This window comes from Rissa tridactyla, chromosome 6, assembly GCF_028500815.1.
Source record: "Rissa tridactyla isolate bRisTri1 chromosome 6, bRisTri1.patW.cur.20221130, whole genome shotgun sequence".
Classification (NCBI taxonomy): domain Eukaryota; kingdom Metazoa; phylum Chordata; class Aves; order Charadriiformes; family Laridae; genus Rissa; species Rissa tridactyla.
Window position 1 is genome coordinate 21,050,889 of NC_071471.1, and position 19,737 is coordinate 21,070,625.

A 19,737-nucleotide genomic window follows, 5' to 3' on the forward strand; every position below is an offset into this window, starting at 1 on the left:
CCTGAATACAGCTTTTCAGACCTCTGCTTCTGCTTCTTCCACTTGCCACCCTTAGGAGTGAGAAATACCAAGGCTGGCCAGCGTTTAGTACTACGTGAATCTATGCTTCCCTGTAATGAACTGTGAATCCATTAAAGGATGAGTGTTGGGATTAAACTGCAAAATCTGAGTGCTGCAAACAAACTCTGCACTAGGGAGAACAGATGGAGAATGGCAGATATTTTAAAACGAAGAAAATAAGCAATTAAAAAAGGAGACGTTATAAACTCTGACTTTTTTTCTTCGCGCGCATGTTAATTACAGAGGTATTGGTACAAATGCTGGTAATGATTGGGATGTTGTTTTGCGGCCAGAAGTACTCGCTTGCATTAGTACTATTCCACATGCAGCATATTAAAATGGCTTTAGCAAAATTAGTTAACAGTGGGATGCTGAAATAAGATAAAACGGGAAAGAAACAAAAATTGGGAATAGAGGCATCACACTTTTCACAGTCCAAATTATTTAGGTCAAAGTCATGACAAGCTTTGTGATGGGCAAAAGTGGATTTTTTTTTTTTTTTTTTTTGGTGGCATATCTACACTTCTGTATCAAACCTCAGTGGCACTAGCCGCTTGAAAATCATTATGCATGCCTGTAGGTATCAGAAGGAACAGAAGCCCAAGCCCTCATTTCTGGCATCAGATTCCTGTCACACACACTAGCACGCTGAAGGAACCAGAGGAATACATGGGTCACATCCTCAGAGAAGAAATAGTGATGTAGCCACTGATGTGGCAATAACACTATATCAATTTATACTAGCTATGGAGTCTGGGCCACTCTTTATTTTTAGGTTGGGATACAGGTTTTCACTTGTGGCTGAGATTATTTTAAAACTAACCACTGTCACCTCCCACGCAGTCAGACAAAAGCAGTATGTAGGCAAGAAAACCCACTGGACTTTTTCTTTCCCTCCTTACCCGTGTGGTATAAGCTGCTTCAGGGTCGTCTTCCAGGACCCGGGACATGCCGAAGTCAGACACTTTGCAGACCAAGTTGCTGTTGACTAGTATGTTTCGAGCAGCTAGGTCCCGATGCACATAGCTCATGTCAGACAGATACTTCATTCCTGAGCCAATGCCACGAAGCATCCCCACCAACTGGATGACTGTAAATCTGCCATCATTCTTCTGCATATGGGGAAAGGAAGAAAATCACAGAGCATTAAGCTAAAAGCTGCATTACTGCCATTGCTGAAACTGGCAAAGAGCATATCTCTGGATTCCCATCTTCTCTCAAATAAAATGCAACGTTATTTCCTCAATCTTCTGACTAGTGTCTGTAATTCACCAGTAAAGTAAAAACCCCGAGATTCTGTCACAGCTTCCTGTGATGCAGGACCCAGTTTGCAATGAATCTGGTTTTAATGGGTCTATATAGCATTGCGATGCTTTAAAAAGTGGAGCAAATCAGAACTGTTCCCATTAAACATGGATTATTTAAAGACCCTGCTATTTCAAATATTACAGTTATTCTGTATTCTTCCACTTAACATTTATTTTGGTTTTTGATAGGAGCAACACGAGAAAACAGGATTTCCCAAGTACAAACACAATTTCTTTAAAAATGATGAATTTTCAGTATCTTTCTGCAAAAGAGAACCAGAAAGAAAACCAGAAAATGTCTCCCAGTATAAAATCTCCTCATCTTATTATGAAGAAATCACCTACCCTGAGGAAGGCATCCAAGGAGCCATTCTCCATGTACTCAGTTATGATCATTACCGGTTTACCTAGAGTTTGGAGAAAGAAAAACACAATTTCTTGATGAACACCGATGTTAATGGGATAAAAATGGGTTGCACATGATTTTAGTGCCAAGACACCTGGCTTACACAATCTAATTTAATTTGAAAAGCACCAAGCTTATGCCTCAGCTGTGGGGAGCAAGAGAAGAAATATTATAGGACAGAAACATTTCAAGGGCCCCATCTGGAAGGTTAACCCTTTGGTTGACTCATTGACAAGGTCTGTAACTAAAGCGGCTCCTGTTCTCTAAGCAATATATGAATTGATAATTGAGAGCCAAGAAACAAAGATTTGTTCAAACTTGACAAAAATCTTTAGTGTAATTAAATTGCTTGCAGACTAGAAAGCCTTCCTCTTTCAAAATGGAATTTGTGAATGCTTTGGTCTCTCTGTCTCTTTCGAAAGATCAACGCTTTAGGCGAGTTAGAAGCTGTCGGCAGCTCCAAGGTATTCCAAGACAACTGGATTCAAGAATGCAAAATACAAGCTGTTCCTCTGAACTTTCTCTGTCCCAAATTTGTATCCCATGTCTCTCGTTATTTATAAATGAGCCAAAGCCATTTGCCTCATGAAGTCAACCACAGGATAAATGATTCAATGAGCTGTGTCACACGTGGGGCATGGTGCTTCAGCAGCACTCAGCTTTCCATGCTGCAATACAGAGAGCCAAGCTGGGCGATCTGAAGAGAAATGAAATGTAATGTTGCTGACATGGGGATGCTTTCTAGGCACTCTCCTGCCTAAAACAGCAAGTACATAAATAATGCTTGATGTTGTCTTTAAGAGCTTTACAAAGTCATACGACGTTGAAACTGAAAACATTTAGGTACATACAAGTGACATTAATTATTTCACGGAGTTAAATCATGCTGGATATACAGCATCTAGCTATTTGCAGAAATAGGTCCAGTATCATCTCTGTTCCAAAAGTGAGCAATGGGAGATGTACAGAAGTGACTTATAAAAGGTTGAATGACAAAAGTTCGGTTGCCCCAAGATGAGCACTGTTAAGCCCACCTGAAGTCAAGGGAGCACCTGATAATCAGCATCAGGCCGGCATGACAACACTTCTTCCCAGTTATGCTTTTACTACAGCAACTATAGAGCTTTTTCCTAAATGAAAGACAGCGTCCCAGAGCAGCCCTGAATAGGGAACATGATGGGGAAAGAAGGGTTCAATGGACACGTTACCTAAACTGTCGATAGCTCAATTCTGTCTTGGTGTCAGAACTACTCTTTTCCTTGCTTCTGTCACCAGCAAGTATCTGCTCCAGAACAACCAGCTATGAAAATTACCCTACCGTGAAATGCTGAAGCACTGAAAGTTCCCCTAATCATTTCTACGTCAGTGCATTTTTCACCAAGATGCTTTTCTCTTCATTTGTCAGGGATAGCTGCTTTTGAAGGAACCTTTTTTTTTTTTAATTAGAAAACAATATGCTATAAGGACTGACTGTACTGAAAACTTTACATCATTTCACTTAGGCCAACATCTATGTGCAATACATCCCTTATTTCACTCATCATTACCTATTCCACCTTTTCAGTCCCAACCTATGCTTTGCAGGGCTTTTACTATTCCAGCTTCTCCTTCCCTTTCCAGCTGATACCAAAACTCATAGTGTTTTGGTCCCATGCAAACTGGCCTGTGAAATGCCAGTCTGGCAGCCAAACCCTTTCTGATTTGCGTGAACGCAGCAGAGATGCGATGGGATTGCATAAAGCAAACTGCTCTGGATGAAGGGCTTAGTGACCTCGGCTGAATACTTGCACCCTTAAGGAAAGGGATGTGACAAAACATCATTCTCCCTCTAATTCACCTTTGCAAGCATTCTTTGGAAGAAAGAGAAAAAACTCCAACCAAATCTGCATATGTCACTGTTTCATTTATCCTTTGCAACTGTGACCGGAACCCTTCCACTGAACAAATACAGCTAAATGAGTTTTAATTAACCTTCCTCAATCAAAAGATACTATGTCAACGCAGAAAGGATGAAGGGGAGACTCTTTCAGTGCATTAACATGTGATTTCATTACTCAGGCACTTCTTTAGCAAGGGAAGGGGATAGAGAGAGGAGAAGTTACCATCAGTGAGTCAATTATTAAAGTACTTGACTAGCAGCCAATAATGTATTCATGGTTTTTTGCTGCCTCTCTCAACCCCTATCTACACCACTATTTATCTCACATTTTAATTTTCAGTTTATTAAATGCATTCATTTATCACAGTATTCAGAAAACCTACGGAGAAATTGAGATAAATGTCTTCTTAAGTAGCCCTGTTTACCAAACACACCAGCTCTGAGGTAACCAAGCCGGCTGGCTGCGGGAGCATCGCTCACTGCGAGCCAGGCAATGAAACGTTCTGGGGTCAGGCTACCACCTCCTCGGTGAAAATTTCAAATCATTTTAATTCAGTGACAACTGCATTATGCAAATGCACACAGTCATTTGTAACTGCTAGAGCCGTAATAGCTCAGGGGTTTCCAGCCTCGGTGGGATTTCAACACAAAGATTCCGCTGTTGCCTTTCTTTTACAGAGGTGCTAGAAAAATCACTGTCTGTGGCAAACACTGTGGCCTGACCACAACCCGCCCCCGCTTTGTTACAACAACAACAAAAAGAGAAAGAGAGACTCAGACCTTCAAAATTCAAACAGAGTATTATCTTTTAATTTCAGTTTTGAGGGAGGCCCTCAGTAAACAATGGTCAAAATTAGTCCAAACCCCTACTTTCCCTAGTGGAATTTGTCTTGAAAAGCAAATAGTGACACACTGCCATTTTCAACAACTGTGAGAGAAGGCAGACTAGGAGAGGGAAACACAAATGAGCATGGGTAAGATTTCCAAAACCACAAGTGGCAGAATAAGTACCCAGTTCCCGCCCACATTCAAGAGGGACAGGGTTTTTCAGTGGTATTGATGGCTTTGACAACCCTCTATGGGAGATGCTTTGTTCTTCTAGTAATATTTTGCTTTCTAACTTTTCATCCATATCTAATTTTAATTCCTTACACTATTAATACCCTGCATTCATGTTCATCATGCACACCATCAGCTGCAGAAGGTAAGCTTCACGAATTCCACCCTCTAACAGCAGCTCACAAGATCACTGCCTGCTTTCTTTGCTACCCTGAGCATGAGCCCCTACATCCAAAGGGTCTTTCGGATTAGCGGTCAGTGCCAGGCTCCGCCAACATGCTACTTAGGGCAGGCGAGCACGGACAATAACTATACCATTGCAGTGGCACCTTATCAGGTCAGACCCAAGTGCGTCTGTCTCACAGGTGTATTTTCAGTTCTAGCCTACAAACATCATCCAGCGAGTGCTGCCATTCTCTTTCTAAGGCAGGGTTCATGGCACAGGGAACGCTAACAGACTTAAAAAAAACCCAAACCAACCAAACAAAAAGATGGGCCAGGTAAATTCTGCAGAGTGAAATTATCACACCTGTAAATCAGAGAAAACAAATAAGCAAGTTTCAAACTAAAATAGTCTACTTAATTTCAAAGGCTTGCTCCTTACATCTGTGTTTTGTACCTTAAACATATGACTCTGTAGTTTTGTTTTGGTATTTTTCCCCCAACCATTTTAAATTCTTTGCTCACCATCTGCTTTTGCCTATCCCGTAACAATCAGCTCAGTCTAGCAAAGATGTGAAAGATGCCTGCTTGGCATAACAAGAAGGGGGGGGAAAAAAGCCAACCTCTGCAGTATTAATTCCCCCTACAAAATCTTGTACAAGCTGCCTACAGATAGAGTATCAGTTGAAACCATAAACCCATTTATAGCTGACAACAAGATTAATGACTTGTCCCGCACTGATTTCCTCCTATTAGCTATCAGCGGATCTGTTCCATCTGTCATTTCACAGGAAAGAGGGTAAAAAGAAAAAAAAAAATCCAGCACACACCACCATAGACTTAATTTCTCCCTGACTTCCAAATTGGCCTTGTCATGAAAATGACCTACTTACATTTAGTAACAACACCTTCCAAGTGGATGATATTGGGGTGGTCAAATTGTCCCATGATGCTCGCCTCGCTCAGGAAGTCTCTCCTTTGTTTATCAGTGTAACCAGCTTTTAGAGTCTTGATAGCAACACAGATCTCTCTTTTTCCTGGTACTTTGAGACGTCCGCTGCATACTTCACCAAATTCCCCTTAAGCAAAAAGGCACGAGAATGGTCAAAGGTCATGAACATGAAGCACTCACTTGTGTTGTCAAACTGTTATGTCAGTTCATTTGGGGGAGCTGTCATACAAAAATCACAGGTTCCCATGTTTCCTAAAAGCAAATTTAAAACTATATTTACTGAAAAAATGCAAAAGTTCTGGCACTTACCCACACCAATAACTTTTTCAATCTTTATGCAGGAGGCATCAATTTCTTTGGCAAATTCCCTCACAGCTTGGTTTGGATCCTCATATGTAAAAGGATCCACATATGTTCTAACACCTGCAAGGCAGAAATGTTTTATTTGAAGTCACTGATCTACATGCTGCTGAACACAGAACATATGAGACTGAAGCCTTAATGATATACAACAGCAAAGAGAGTGTACAATAAAAATGCACTGTAAGCCAGGAATGACTGATGAAGGAAGGATGGACTTAATGTATTTTTCCTTGATGCCATTTTTTTAATGTAAACATTTAATATTTCTCAATATTGATGTAAGGAATCAGGCTTTTGCCAATAAATGAACTTCACAAATCACTGCCATCACTAACAGGCCAATAGCCTGTCTGTAGACCTGTGAGACTAAAACACATCCCATTCTCCTTTTGGAAGCCAAGAAATTCTGAGCTCAGGTCCTAGGTTTGGTACCTGGATGGCTGAGACGGAAGTAACAGTATGAGTCAGTCCCGGAAAAAAGGGCCCATTCAGAAACTGCTTTAGCAGAGTATTGTGGGGAAAAATCCTGCCTAGATATGACAGGCCAAGAACAGATGTCTCTCAGCGGAAAGGAACAATGGAAAAATTGGATGAACCACTCTCCTGTCTGTCCCCTCCAAACTTTTTACCCAGATACTTCTATTTTCCCTGGTACTAAAGAACATAGTCTTGAGGAAGGCAAGAGAGGAAAACAGAAACACATTCATCTCAAGAGGAATGTCATCCCTTATTTACCAAGCATCAGAACATGAAACATGTTTTACAAACCAAATCAAAAAACCTGAGCACCGCTGCCTTTTACCTTGGTTCAAATGTTTCTCCTCATCTGCCTCTTGCTTAGCCTTACTGTACTTACTGCGCCTGTCAGAACAAAAAAAAAAAAAAAAAAGAGTATTACAGTTCAAAATAAGTATCTTTCTTTGAGACAAGCTCAGTCTTCCCGACCTGCTGGGACTTGAGCTGTTTGCACCTGCCACGACCTGTGCTCGGCAGCTCCCCTACAACAGCCCGTGACACAACACACATTTACCAGCGGGGTAGGAGACTCCTCACCTCAAACTACTCTAAGTGTTATTGGCATCAACAATGCATCAAGGGAAACACAAATCTATTTGCATCTCGGCATTTAAAGAAAGAAAAGAACGCTTGTATTTCGGCTACTTTTACTTCAAACGTGTATTTGCAGTTCTGTGAAAAAAGGGGCCAAATTGCTTTATAGCCCTGTCGCATATGGATTTAAATGCTACAACAGAGGTGTTTTGGTAGATTGATTTTCAAACATAATTAGGCAAATGCTAATACCAACAGTTTAACTGCAAATTTAAAACTGGAACAAGTCTATTAACACAGAAATCAGGATGGCAGCAGAAAAAAAAAATCCTGACCATCAAAAATGCAGATCCCAAGGATTTTGTTTATTCTTTTTATCACTGTGTAATTGAAGGGGACAAAGAACTCGTGATGGCAGAGCTCCTCTAATAACCTCTGAGTTGGAGAGAATAACTCAGTGTAGTATGTTAATTCTATAGATTACTAATTCTACACCTACACACGTGATATTGTATCCAGTTATGTATTTAATTAGGTCAGCTTTAAACTTCAATGGATAAGTGGCATTAAGAAAAGTTAATACAGGAGGTTCGCCTGTTAGGGAAGAGATTGAGGAATCAGCTCAGCCAAATGTGTACTGGGGTTTGAAGTTCTGCAGCATCTAATAGTATGTAGATGGAAAGATTTGATTTGGGCTTTTACCCATCAGTCGTTGAAAGTTCATAACCAGGCGTAAGAACAGACATTGCTGAAGAGAAGGGCTCACTGTTGCTTCCTCCTCAGTTTGCCTGTTCCTATGGAAGTCCAAGTCCCCCAGCATGCCAGACCCAGGTTAGCTAACTGGCAAGAGTCTGGGCTGGAGTGAAGAAGAGGGAAGGCAGAAGGAGAAACCAAGCCTGGAGAACAGGAGGCAAGACTGGCACTGCCTGCAACGGGCAACGCACCGCCTGGCGTGGGCAGGAGACAACCAGGCCTGTCATGGACACTGGGGTGAGACCAGGTTAAAAGACTGAAAACGGTGAATGGGTGGAAGAGGAAAATGTGAGTGGGTGAGAGAAAGATATATCAGGAGTTGTGAGTTAAAAGGTGTCAAAAACTCGCAGACAACAGGAAGAAAACACGTGACTGAGAGTCTCGCTTGCAGCAAAGCTTCCTGAGTCTCACCATTCCCCTCCCATCAGCATAACCCTTCTGCCCGTTAGCAAAAAACATCTTGTTTCCCACTCTGCGCCTGGCCTGCGGGGAATGGCAGCTTCCCATCGCTGTCAGCTGAAAGGCCATTTCCCAGCCTTTGTCTTTGCAGTCTTTCAGTGCTGGGTGTTAAACACCCTATGCCAATAATAAAAACTATAAATTAACCATGAAACAGAAGGAAAAAAAAATCCTGTTTGACATGTGAAGACTACCTGATCTTTGAACCAAGCCTCACAGCTCCCAACAACAGGACTTCTCTTCAGACATAAAAAGCAGGTACCTATCCAACCATAAACGGTTGGGAGCTTCTTTTCTTGATGAAAGTCAGTTAAACGCACGTGGCTCCAAATCACAAGAACATCATTATTAAAAACAACACTGGATCCAAACATCAATTTAAACCATTTATTTGCCCCAGGATTTAAAGCACTGGTATAACAGATGAGTTAAATAAAAGGACTATGTTCTGCTCCCAGTTACTGAACTGAGTAAGAAGAAAGAGGTAGCACAAATCTCACCCAGTGCCATATGGGACCAAGTCAGCTAAGGGGATTGCAGAGATGGTTTCAGGTATTACACAGCTTCTCTCAGAGGAAAGAAAAAAAGGGGAAAAAAAAAAAAGATTCTGCATGTTAAGCAGGACCCCTTCAAATTCATTTTATTAATGTTCAAGCACAGATGGGAGATAGGAAACACAAACAGGCTTTGCATGAAAGCATTTAAAGTATGAAAAAATGCTCTTTATCTTATTTTTAAAAGTACAAGCGCCCTAACAGCAGATAAAAAAATAACCTTCCCCCACTAAAACGCAAAGATATGCAGAAAGCAAAGAGAAACAAAGGGATTACTGTTCAAGCAATATAATGGTAGCTCATTAAGTTTAAATAATACCTTCCAAACTAACTACCTACTTCCACTTCTCCCTCTGTCACCTGTTGACCTCTCCTGCTCGGATGGGGGCAGACACCCCTGTCTGCCACTGTCCCCCACGGGGCACGCGGGGCTGGAGCTGCCTCTCGGGGCAGCTCACCTGAGTGGCAGAAGGGAGCCTTTGTTGCAGATCCGAACCCCGTAATTACAGGAATTTTGGCGGTGGTGATTAAATAGCCGGCAGTCAGGACAAGAACACAGAAGCCTTCAGAAACTGTGGGGGTTGGAGGCACAGGCAGATCTACAGGTGGGGGCTGGTGACAAAGAGGATGTAACAATAGAGGGTTTTAGCACGAGCTGAGGTGAAACAGCGCGGACCTGGCGCCGCACCTCCTCCTCCCAAACAAATGAGGGGCCGGGGGTGCTGCAGTGCTCGGGCACCAGGGCAGTGGAGCACCTGATCCAACACCATCGGCAAAAGGTGGGCAAGCGCGTTCAGCTGTTGACGGAGCAGAAGATAAATCAACCTATTGATTGGAAGAATTTCTGACAGAAGCTTTTAGATGACCAGAGGATTCTATAGGGCCATCTTACTCCACCCAAGACCTTTTAGAAAGTGGCGCTCTCTGTTTTACACTTTCCCAAATCCTTTACAAATCTATTTGAGGTATTCTAATTTCACTCAGTGTTCCTGCAGGATAGGGTTTAAAAACACTCGTGCTACCTCCTGCGCTCTGCTCTACGGATATGCTCATCTTAACCTCAGTATGTTTAAACTAACATTTAGGCAGGTTAGTTCTCATGTTAACACAAATGCCGTGGTCGTGGGACAGAACCAAACAGCTTGAGTTGCCTGAAGGCAAAGTCCTTTGACAAATTCTGTTGTAAAGATGAACTTGGGGATTTGAGCAATGACTTGAGAAAACGTAATGTTAAGTTAGTAGTAATAACCCAGGGTTCAAAAGTGGGCACCTACAGCATATGCCCAGTTCCCACATTTGGCTCACGGATGCAGAGAGGCCATGACTGCAGGCCAAAGCATGATTTTGATTGTAAAAATATGACTTTTAGGTCATGGCTAGATTACAAAAGCTCCTCATGGGGACTGTATGGACAGAAAAGCTTTTTCTCATCTGAAGTCATTTTGGAACAAAATATAATTATTTTGCTATTAACTTCTGCTGGTGAAGAACATCGTGAAATATCCCCAAAGCCCACACCTCTAAATGACATTGGTAAAGTGGTTAAAATCGTTAAAGGAATAGTGAATATTAAAGTAGATTCTGTTTATTGAGAGCTACTTCCAGCTACTGGAGAGCTGTGTATTGAGGAAGGCTATTAATTAGCAAGGCACCACGCATTAGTATGCACAGAGCAGTTTCACTGTCCTAGTATTTCATTCATCTTGCTATGTCTTTCCCCTTCCACAGCCTCGTTGAGACCTACCAGCGCAGAGCTATGGGACATCTCTGAACCCATGGCCACCACCATACTTTTATCTCCATTCACACCAGTGCTTGGACCAGCCTTTCGTCCCTACTGCCCACCTGCCCTTTGTCTTGTCTTTGTCCAAGTTGAACGCTTGCAGGCAGAGATAACTGAACAGACAGCCCGAGCGGTGAGAAGACCTGCCTGAGCGCGCACCCGCATCAGCGAGTCTGTCAGGTACCTGGCTCCAGGCAGCCTTTCCTTTGACAGCTTTATGGCCGATACTAAAGAGAATCAATATGAGGGCAAGGGGTTGACATTTCATTTTCTAAAAAGTGATCCATTGAGGGCCAATCACCAAGCAGTGTTTATCAGCCTTGGGAAGCGACATTTTTTTATAGGGGGAGGAGGGGAAGGAATCATCTCAAAGCAGCTCGACAGGCTCAATTCTCCAAGGTGGCGACTCATAATTAGAAATCCAATGTATCCTGCTATCAATCCTGCCTTAAATAATAAAGTGATCAATAAAAGCGGAGAGGAGATTAAGTCATCAAGCTCAGTGATGCTATTTTCTGTTGCAATGGCTTTTAATAAACCTGTCTTTCTGCATTACATTTTCATATGTTCTGCTCTTCTTTCTTCTTGCCAGCATGGAGGCTTTGAGTTGAACACCCACAGAAAGCTATAACAATGCATGTCTACTTTCCAGATATTACAATCATAGTGACTTAACTGCTCTTTAAGACAATTTAAAGTAAGAGACCAAATCAAGAGGAATTTGTGCACATTTATGGCTGATGCCTTTAAACTGATCAACAGAGACTGACAAAACGTGCATCCTTTGCATCCCAGGCTTCAGATGCAGTAATGATACAGTCAGTTTTATCTCAGAATTACACCGAAGCAAAATCATGCTGATCTTTTTAAATGAGACTCAACACAAAGACGAAGACAGAAACACTCACACTGTGTTTCTGCTACACTGTTCTCCCATTCACAGGATTGTTCCTGATGCCTGGGTTGAATCTGGGAGAATGAACAAGTACTCGGTAGAAGATTATGGTCCTGCTCTGATGAAATAACCATTGATCCAGTCTGCTGTGTAACTGCAGCTGATGCTGAACGACTGTGGCTTCTGTTTTCCAGTCATATCCACTCACACTGGAAGGACTAACCCAAAAGACTAATGCAGACCCATACAGACTAACACAAAAATCACAAGCATAGCAGGCTGATGGCTTAGTTCACAACAGTGCAGTTGTTTACTCCCTGTCCATCAGGAGTCAGTCCAAGAAAATCTACTGTACCCATACCCATTAAACTTAACTTCAAATTACACTAACCACAAATCTCTAGCTGGCTTGCTTCTCAATGCCAGTTATTGGAATCAGCTTTGCATTTGAAGGGCAAATAGAGCTGGAACCATTGCCATTACATCACATGCTGCTTGGTACTAATGTTGAGAAGATCAAAGCTACATGGGAGAAGGCTTGTAATGCAAATGCACTGTTTATGATGCTAATCAAAGAATTTAGCTTTGTTTGCAAGAGACAAAAGGCTCCCTCATGAAAGAGAGAGGGGGAGAGAGAAGCTTAAGTTCTTACCTCCTGCTGATGACAAAGGCTGCAATGAGAATGACCACAAGAACAACACTGCCAGCCACTGAAACAAGAAGCACTGTGGGATTGGTACCATCGCCAATGATGGGGGAAGGAACTGGAAACAGAAAAGGGAGCATTAGTGTTAGACACCCTCAAAAAATCAACCTAGGTAGCACTCAATGAGGCTTTCTGGCTTGTGAAGGCAGTTTAGAGTAGCACTCAAATCTACTTTCAGGCCTTTATTATATAGCCATTTGACACAATTTTCCAACAGGGCCCTAATTAGCTGAAGACATGATGTTTGATAATGATTTGGGGAACTTCAGCTCACTGGGAACAAGTACTCCCTCTCCTTCTCCCCGTCAGTGTTGCTCAGAGGGTATAACGGCTATTTTTTTTTTTTTTGCCTTTCTAATTGCTTTCCACTCTTATTTCCTCCTCCTTTTTCTCTCAGTGGGGCCAGATGATCGCTCCCCAACTGACACAAGGAGAATAAGTTATTTTAAAACGTCTTCCCTCTTCCTGCTGGATTGATTATATTCAGCTGTTAACATCCTGAAGGATACTGCCACTAACTGGCATGACCTCAAATTGATTTAAACAGACCTGTTATGTCCAAAATAAAATAGGCTCGGTCGCATTGCCTTCCTGCCACCGAAAAGCAAACATTTTGGGGGCTAAATTTGCATGTTTCCTTGAGCAAAGTGAAAAGCTCTACTGACAACATAATTCGAACATTCTGTCTTTATATGACTGTCTAAGGAAAAGTGTAAATATGTGAGCCGATGTAGGGCACCTAACTGATGTACGTCAATAGCTTGCAAAGGGGAATAACAGGGTTCTGTTTTCCTGCAAATGAGATATTCCAAAAACGTGTGCAAACATCTGCATTTACAGTAAACAAAATAGGTACATTAATCTCTCAAGCATCAATGGCTTCCAAGTGTTTATAGAGTACATGTCTCCTTATGCAACACCGAAGTACTTTCATTGTTAGAATTTAGAATATAGCATATCCAAATAGATGTCTCAGGTCAGATTCATGGCATCATTAACAGGCATGTGGCCATGGAAGAACATTTCCCCGGAACAGACACACCAAAGTCCAAGCAAGCGATGGGAAACTCCCAACACACAGCTCAGTTACGGTTGCACTCTTTGCTCAAGGAAAAGAAAAAGAAATCAGTGGGCATGTCATTACCTGTGTTAGTTGTGAACTCAAATGGTCCACTGAAGTCTCCATATCCTGCTGCTGTCCTGGCCCGCACGTGAAATACATACGAAGTCAGGGGGTTCAAGCCTTTGATGTCGGTATTCCTGGAGGCTGTCTTCACAATGCGATAGCTGCGCTCGTTTTGGTCCTAACAACAAAAGAACACAGTAGTGATCAAGTAAAAATGCCTCCCTGCACCATGAACCGTGGAACCCCACTTCCTTGCCAAAACTGTCATGATGAAAGAAGATGAGTAACAACGATGGAATTCTCAAAATACGTCCCAAGGGCTCCTGCTGTCGGCCTTGCTCAGTACCCCTAGCACTGTGTGCTGCACGGAGCTCTCAGCAAGCCAAAAAAGGATGACGAGGCAGTAGGTATGATGCTCATATATCACTGATTATTTAAGAAATCACACAACAAAATCCTTTGGAAAATAGCCAAGCCTTCAAATAGGATCCTCTTGATGAACAAGCTGCATTTTACTCACACATGCTGGCACTTCCCTTTTCTTCTTACCAGCCAGGAGCCACATAAAAAAAAATGATAAAAATATTTTTTAAAATAAAAGACTTAGAAAATGTCTTCCAGAAAGTCCAATCTTAAAAACTGTTCTATTTTTGGCTGGAAAATCCATCAAAAAATGTAATAATCTAGATTCCCTGCAAATCAGATGCCTTTTTCTGTATGTGTTAGGGAAGCAAAGAAGTGATTATCTTTATAAAAAAAATTTAGAAGTATGCACGTGCACGTGAGAGACAGCGCACACAAGCAAGAACAAGTAATTGTTCATTTTTGCAGAGAACCTTCAAAGAAAATAGCTCTTTTCATAGTTCCATACTTGAGAAGTTATTTGTCAGAATAACATCTCCCTCTAACTTGGAAAGTATGAAGAATGTAATTTTCTTTCCTTATTCTCTATTAAAAGCCAACCAAGCCCACACTATCACTCTAAGCATGAAGCTATTGGCAAACAGATTTTATTATTATTGCTGTGTTATATACTTCATTATTATACTTCTGTCTATGAAATAAAACTAATGTCTCACTTCTGCCCAACATTATTGATTCTCATTATAAATACGCCTGCTACAAAAGCTCCTAGGTAGGAAAAAAATAACAAAATAAACTTGTACCATTCAGCTGGAACAGCCTATGAGTCTTATTCTTTCAAGCAACCATTCAAGTGCATGAAATCCTTAATTGGATTTTATTAAACTGAATTTATTTGGTTTCAAATGATGGAATCCTATCTGGAAATAAACTGTAACGGAATGAAGTAAAAAGCTCTCCCCAAACCCAAACAAAACTCCTTGCTTGTCCATTTTTGAACAGTACCTTTTCATAGTATTTGACTTCATATTCCAAGATAACTCCATTTGGCCTGTCAGGTTCCAGCCAAGCCAAGGCAACGCTGTGCCTTGTTATCTCTTTAGCCTGGATCAAAGCGATTGGGGATGGAGCTGCCAGGAAAAAAAATACAAACATATAAGCAATGATTTAGTTTTAAAGTTTTTAATCATAGCTTTCACAACACGAGCACCTTCAGAAACTGTTTTTCTTGCAGGGGGGTTAGAAGCATTAAGTATTTCTCCTGTTTTCTCTAGCAAAATTGCATTTAATTCCTCTCTAATAAAGCTCGGTATCCTGGGCAATACTAGATAGGTAGGCTTTGAAGTAAAATTACAGTTGCCTAAACACTGCAATGTTCGTGATGCATAGGTACAAATCTCCCTAACAGTCCAAGGTACTAAAAGATTCTGCCTTACTTTTGTCCTGTCTTAGGCACAATACATAGACTTGTACTTTTGTTTTGGTCCACAGTAATTTTCTTCTTCCATCTCCTCAAATTAACTGATGTTACTTCATTAGCTGTTTGCTTTACAGGAACTACGAAATTCCTGAAGGGCCAATCTGGTTTTCTCTAAAGCTGAGAAAATATTGCCACTGAATTAAATAAGATCAGAATAAAGCTGAATACATATGAATTTGGACCCTCCCATGAAACCCAGGAAACTTGTATTTCAAGAGTCTGAGCCAATTTGTGCTTCCTAACTTGCCCTGCTTACGCTGAGTCTGTGAGCAGTCCCTGGAGAATGAGGAAGCTCAGCGCCCAAGGGCCAGATTCTGGCTTTGATAGCTCCTTCCCAGCCAGAAGATACGAGAGATTGGTCCATTGTGTACCAAACTGGCATCATCTGACCCCGTCCCGTGTGGCACTATACCGATGCGACGAACAGAAAATGCAGGATTACATTGCCAAGGGTAAGGGCTGCGTGATTTTTGGAAAAACTCTACCTAGCAACAAGCTCAACTCAAAGATCCTTTAAACTGTATCTGTGTGCAGTAATAAGGGCTGCAATGAAGAAGATAATGGAAAACATCTCATTGTGCACCCTACACTTTCAATAGAGCCCCTGTTAATGCTGAAGTTCAGGTTTTTGACTGGCTGGCGGACAATGCTTTCTCCCTTTGACTGTGATAGCAGCAGATTCACGGCTGCGCTGGGGGAACGGGTTTTCTGAAGATTTATGAACCCGGCTGCCCCTTTCTTGCTGTTGTGTTGCTGTGTGGTCACGTCTCTAGCCAGCTGTTATCAAGCCCTTTTGATGCCGACAATAGCTGGTATAAATGGCAGAGTCTCTAGGGATAAAAAGGGACATTCATGAAATTTTTAATCTTATCTAACAAAGCTGTCCTGTATAACCAGAGATTAGAGGTCTTCCTAAATTGAATATATTTCTTCTTTTGTCCCCTGAAGCTGTAGACGTGTTGCTCTTTTCCCCCCCTCTTTCTTTTTGTTTCTTTTTCTACCCCTAACTTTGGGATGACGATCCATGAAAATGTTAAGAGAGTAAGAAGTATCCTTGAAACTTGTACCCTTGAAAACTACCAAGAAAGACAAATAAATAAAACAGTCACAATAAATGAAAAGAAAATTGAATGTTGAAAGCCTCAAACCTACTTGACCATATCAGACAGTTCTGATGGAAGTGAAAATAACCAGTAGATGCCGCACAGTCACAAAAGGGTGTCTCCTCTTGATGTGAAACCATCAGGGAGCTGCTTCCCGATTTACTATCTGACAGTTTGGCATCTCTGTTAGAAATGCCTCCAGAAACGTTGTCTCTTTTTCCTTGTCTGTCTCTCACATGCAAAGGCAAATACTGGATGACAGAGGAGACTATAAACGCAGCCAACAGGGAGGATCCAGGTGTGCTCCATCAAGTTATATCTGTGGCATGACTGGGAACCTGCTTAACCACCTTACACTTCCTCAACAGAGAATCAGTCCTTTCCCCCCCCACACCTTTGCAGTAAGAATACCACCTAGCTAATAAATTAGAAATCAGATTTGTTAACCTAAAACGCACACATGGGCAACACTACTGATAAATCAATCAGAGAGAAATCTGCTTAGTTAATTGGTGCTTTATGCAAGGCAGACAGGCAATTCTTTTTACTGAGAATCTGTCACTTATGCTGGTCTGACCTGAAGAATTGCAGAAAGTTGACTTTCTTCCTTTATCCTCTTTTTAACTTCCTTGGTTTCTCATTTCATTTCTGCAGCATTTATATTGGAATTCAGCGAGTCCTTCAATATTGGGCTGGTAAGTGCTGTATGAAAGCGCTTTTCTTTGTTGTAAAATGGCTATTTGCAGCAGAAGAATATATATTAACTACCCCTTCTTGTGGAAGATGCTTAGCTTTCTGTGGTTTAACAGCTGCTTTCTCATGTCTCTCAAAAATGGGCAGCTGATATTAGGCACTGCGGCATACTGGAATAAAGAACCTGCTCCTGGCCTCCAGGACACAAGGAGGATTTGTACATGAGTTCCTTTGTTACTCCTTACAATTACAATTGTAAGAATGGCCCTAGTTTTTCCTTCTTGTCCTTTATATGCAAATTCATCCTACTTAACTTTTAATCTATTCTTTTGTCCTGTATTCTGCAGATGAGCAATTTGTTTCTTAGGTTTTTTGTTTTGACTGTACATCCTGCCTCTCCATATGCTACACAGAAATCCTAAGAGTGCTGAAGTCCAGCTACAGGATGAAGTACCATGATTGCAACAGGCTGTCCAGGAGCTCTTTGACATCTCCTCAGCATAGACCTGTAATGGTCTATGCAACAGGATGGTCATCTGTAGCTCTGTGGACCTTGAGGAACTGGCCTCAGTAACCACAGGGAGTACTACAGTTTTCCCGCTGCATGGATAAAATCCTCCATTACCAATTCTCTCTTACTTCTGCAAATAGCCCTACAAATCAGGTTTATTTGTTTCCTTGTTTTCCAGGATTCACCAGCTGACCTGAGGATTTGAAAGACCGGGCTTCTGGAAAAACAACAGGTCTGCGTCTCCTTGGATGTCTATTACCAAAAGGGCGTAAGAGTCCAGTCAGTAGAGTCTGGGACAAAGAGGACATCACCACTGCCAGCTCATCACGGCAATCCAGGCAGCAGTCACAGCCTTCTGGGTGAGGTTGTGCAAAATATTTAAATTCTTTGTTCTTCTGCCTTTTGCCTTTAAATTGCCTCTTAGGGATGATGTGAAGATAAACATGTAACAGGTTGTAAAATGATGCTTTGATCACGAGCAGAATAAAAGACAGAATCTTCTCTTGTATGTGCGTGGGCTAACTGTTCATTATGCATACATATTCCTACACAAAACATACCGAGGACAGCTTAACAAAAAAGAATAACGTACATAATTAAGATGTTCACAATAAGATCACATAATACTTTTGGAAGAGAGTGGGAGATCACTTTTTCTTTCACTTTTTGCACATTCCAGTTCCCTGCTCCTTGACATTTGGAAAGGAAAACTAAGCACAAACTTGTTTCTCAATCATTATTGCTCACACAGCAAGTTTTTCTGCCACACGTGCACGGATTGTACATACCAAGCACCAATTCTACCAGAACAGCCCATTTCACAGGGAAGAATGATGAGGTATTTTGGTGTCTAAAATGTGGTCCCCTTGAACAAAAGCACCACGTGTAACTTTCTCTAGTTCAAAGCTCAGCAGTTCCTCTCCCTTAAAAAGCCCACTCCCTACTGATACGAATGTTGCAATTTTCTTTTATCTACTTCCTCAATAACCTGCCATTAAACACCTACTAGTAGTTTTATTACTGTGGTTCTGAGCTTGTGGCCTACAGAGAGAGAAAGAGCACAGATGTACTACAAAAACTTCACCCAAATGCCATAAAGCCATATCCCAAGGCTAATAAGTGCTGAATTATAACAGTTTTGAGGCACTTTAAAGGATGGCAGAAGCAGAGTGTCAGTTTTTCATTACTGGTTCAAATTAGGGAAAGCGGGGAGAGGAAAAAAACAGGAAATAAATAGATGCAATAAAGTCTCTGGCATGTAGGCATCCATGAGTGAAAACAGCCTTTTACAAAACTACAACACACGAGTACTCAGATATCAAAGATACACAATGCCCAGTATTTTAGTGAAGATGCCTTCTTAACCACAGCAGGGTTTGCTTTCCACTCCCCATGATTTGAATTTAAATGGATCATATTTACTCAAGGGGTCTTTCACTGATTGAAAAATATACCCACAGTTTGTACATTATCTCGGCTAAATTCAAATAACATATTTAAATTTAATTACTTGAAGCTTAGGGGTTTTCATGCTTTTCTTTTTTCCCTCAATTGCACACAACAACACTTATTTGTTCTTATCAATGGCTATGTGCTTTGTCAAGCATCAAAATTAAATGCTTGAAAGCACTAATGATGTTACTGTGATTAAGGGTTTTTACCTTCCAGGGTAGATACTAAAAGCCTGCTCCATTATTAATTACTTAAAAAAAAAATAAATTCTGAGAATCTAACACAGAATAAAAGTTCTCTTAGAAATCAAAACAAGACAATAAAAGATCTTCTCTTAATTGGGACAAAACACATTTAAGGGAACCTGGCATATTTCAGGTTTTATCTTTGAGTATTTACCTTGTAATATTGTGGGTTTCTACATGGGATTTTGTAAATTATATTATCAAATAATCTCACAGCAGGAAAAGGATATACAACACAGAGAATCAAATATGTTTTTAATCATTTCTAAAGGCAACATTCTCCAGGCCAGATTCTGGTAATTTTATTCATGTAAGAGAACAGCTTACTCTACTGGCTGTCGCACTGACTTCAAACCAAGAATTATCCAGCCCTATT

General features: G+C 41.2%; 1 protein-coding gene across 3 annotated transcripts in view; it reads right to left on the reverse strand.

Annotated features, from left to right (window-relative positions):
* The window catches only part of EPHA4 (EPH receptor A4), a 107,382-nt gene that overhangs the window by 13,367 nt on the left and 74,278 nt on the right, over positions 1-19,737 (reverse strand). For all 3 annotated transcript variants that reach the window (XM_054206524.1, XM_054206523.1, XM_054206525.1), the window contains exons 6-13: positions 14,883-15,007; positions 13,533-13,692; positions 12,335-12,446; positions 6,991-7,049; positions 6,135-6,248; positions 5,767-5,952; positions 1,713-1,774; positions 963-1,172 (exon numbers count right to left, since the gene is read on the reverse strand). In XM_054206524.1, coding sequence (XP_054062499.1) covers positions 963-1,172; positions 1,713-1,774; positions 5,767-5,952; positions 6,135-6,248; positions 6,991-7,049; positions 12,335-12,446; positions 13,533-13,692; positions 14,883-15,007 — 1,028 coding nt within the window. The remainder of the gene's footprint in view (positions 1-962; positions 1,173-1,712; positions 1,775-5,766; positions 5,953-6,134; positions 6,249-6,990; positions 7,050-12,334; positions 12,447-13,532; positions 13,693-14,882; positions 15,008-19,737) is intronic.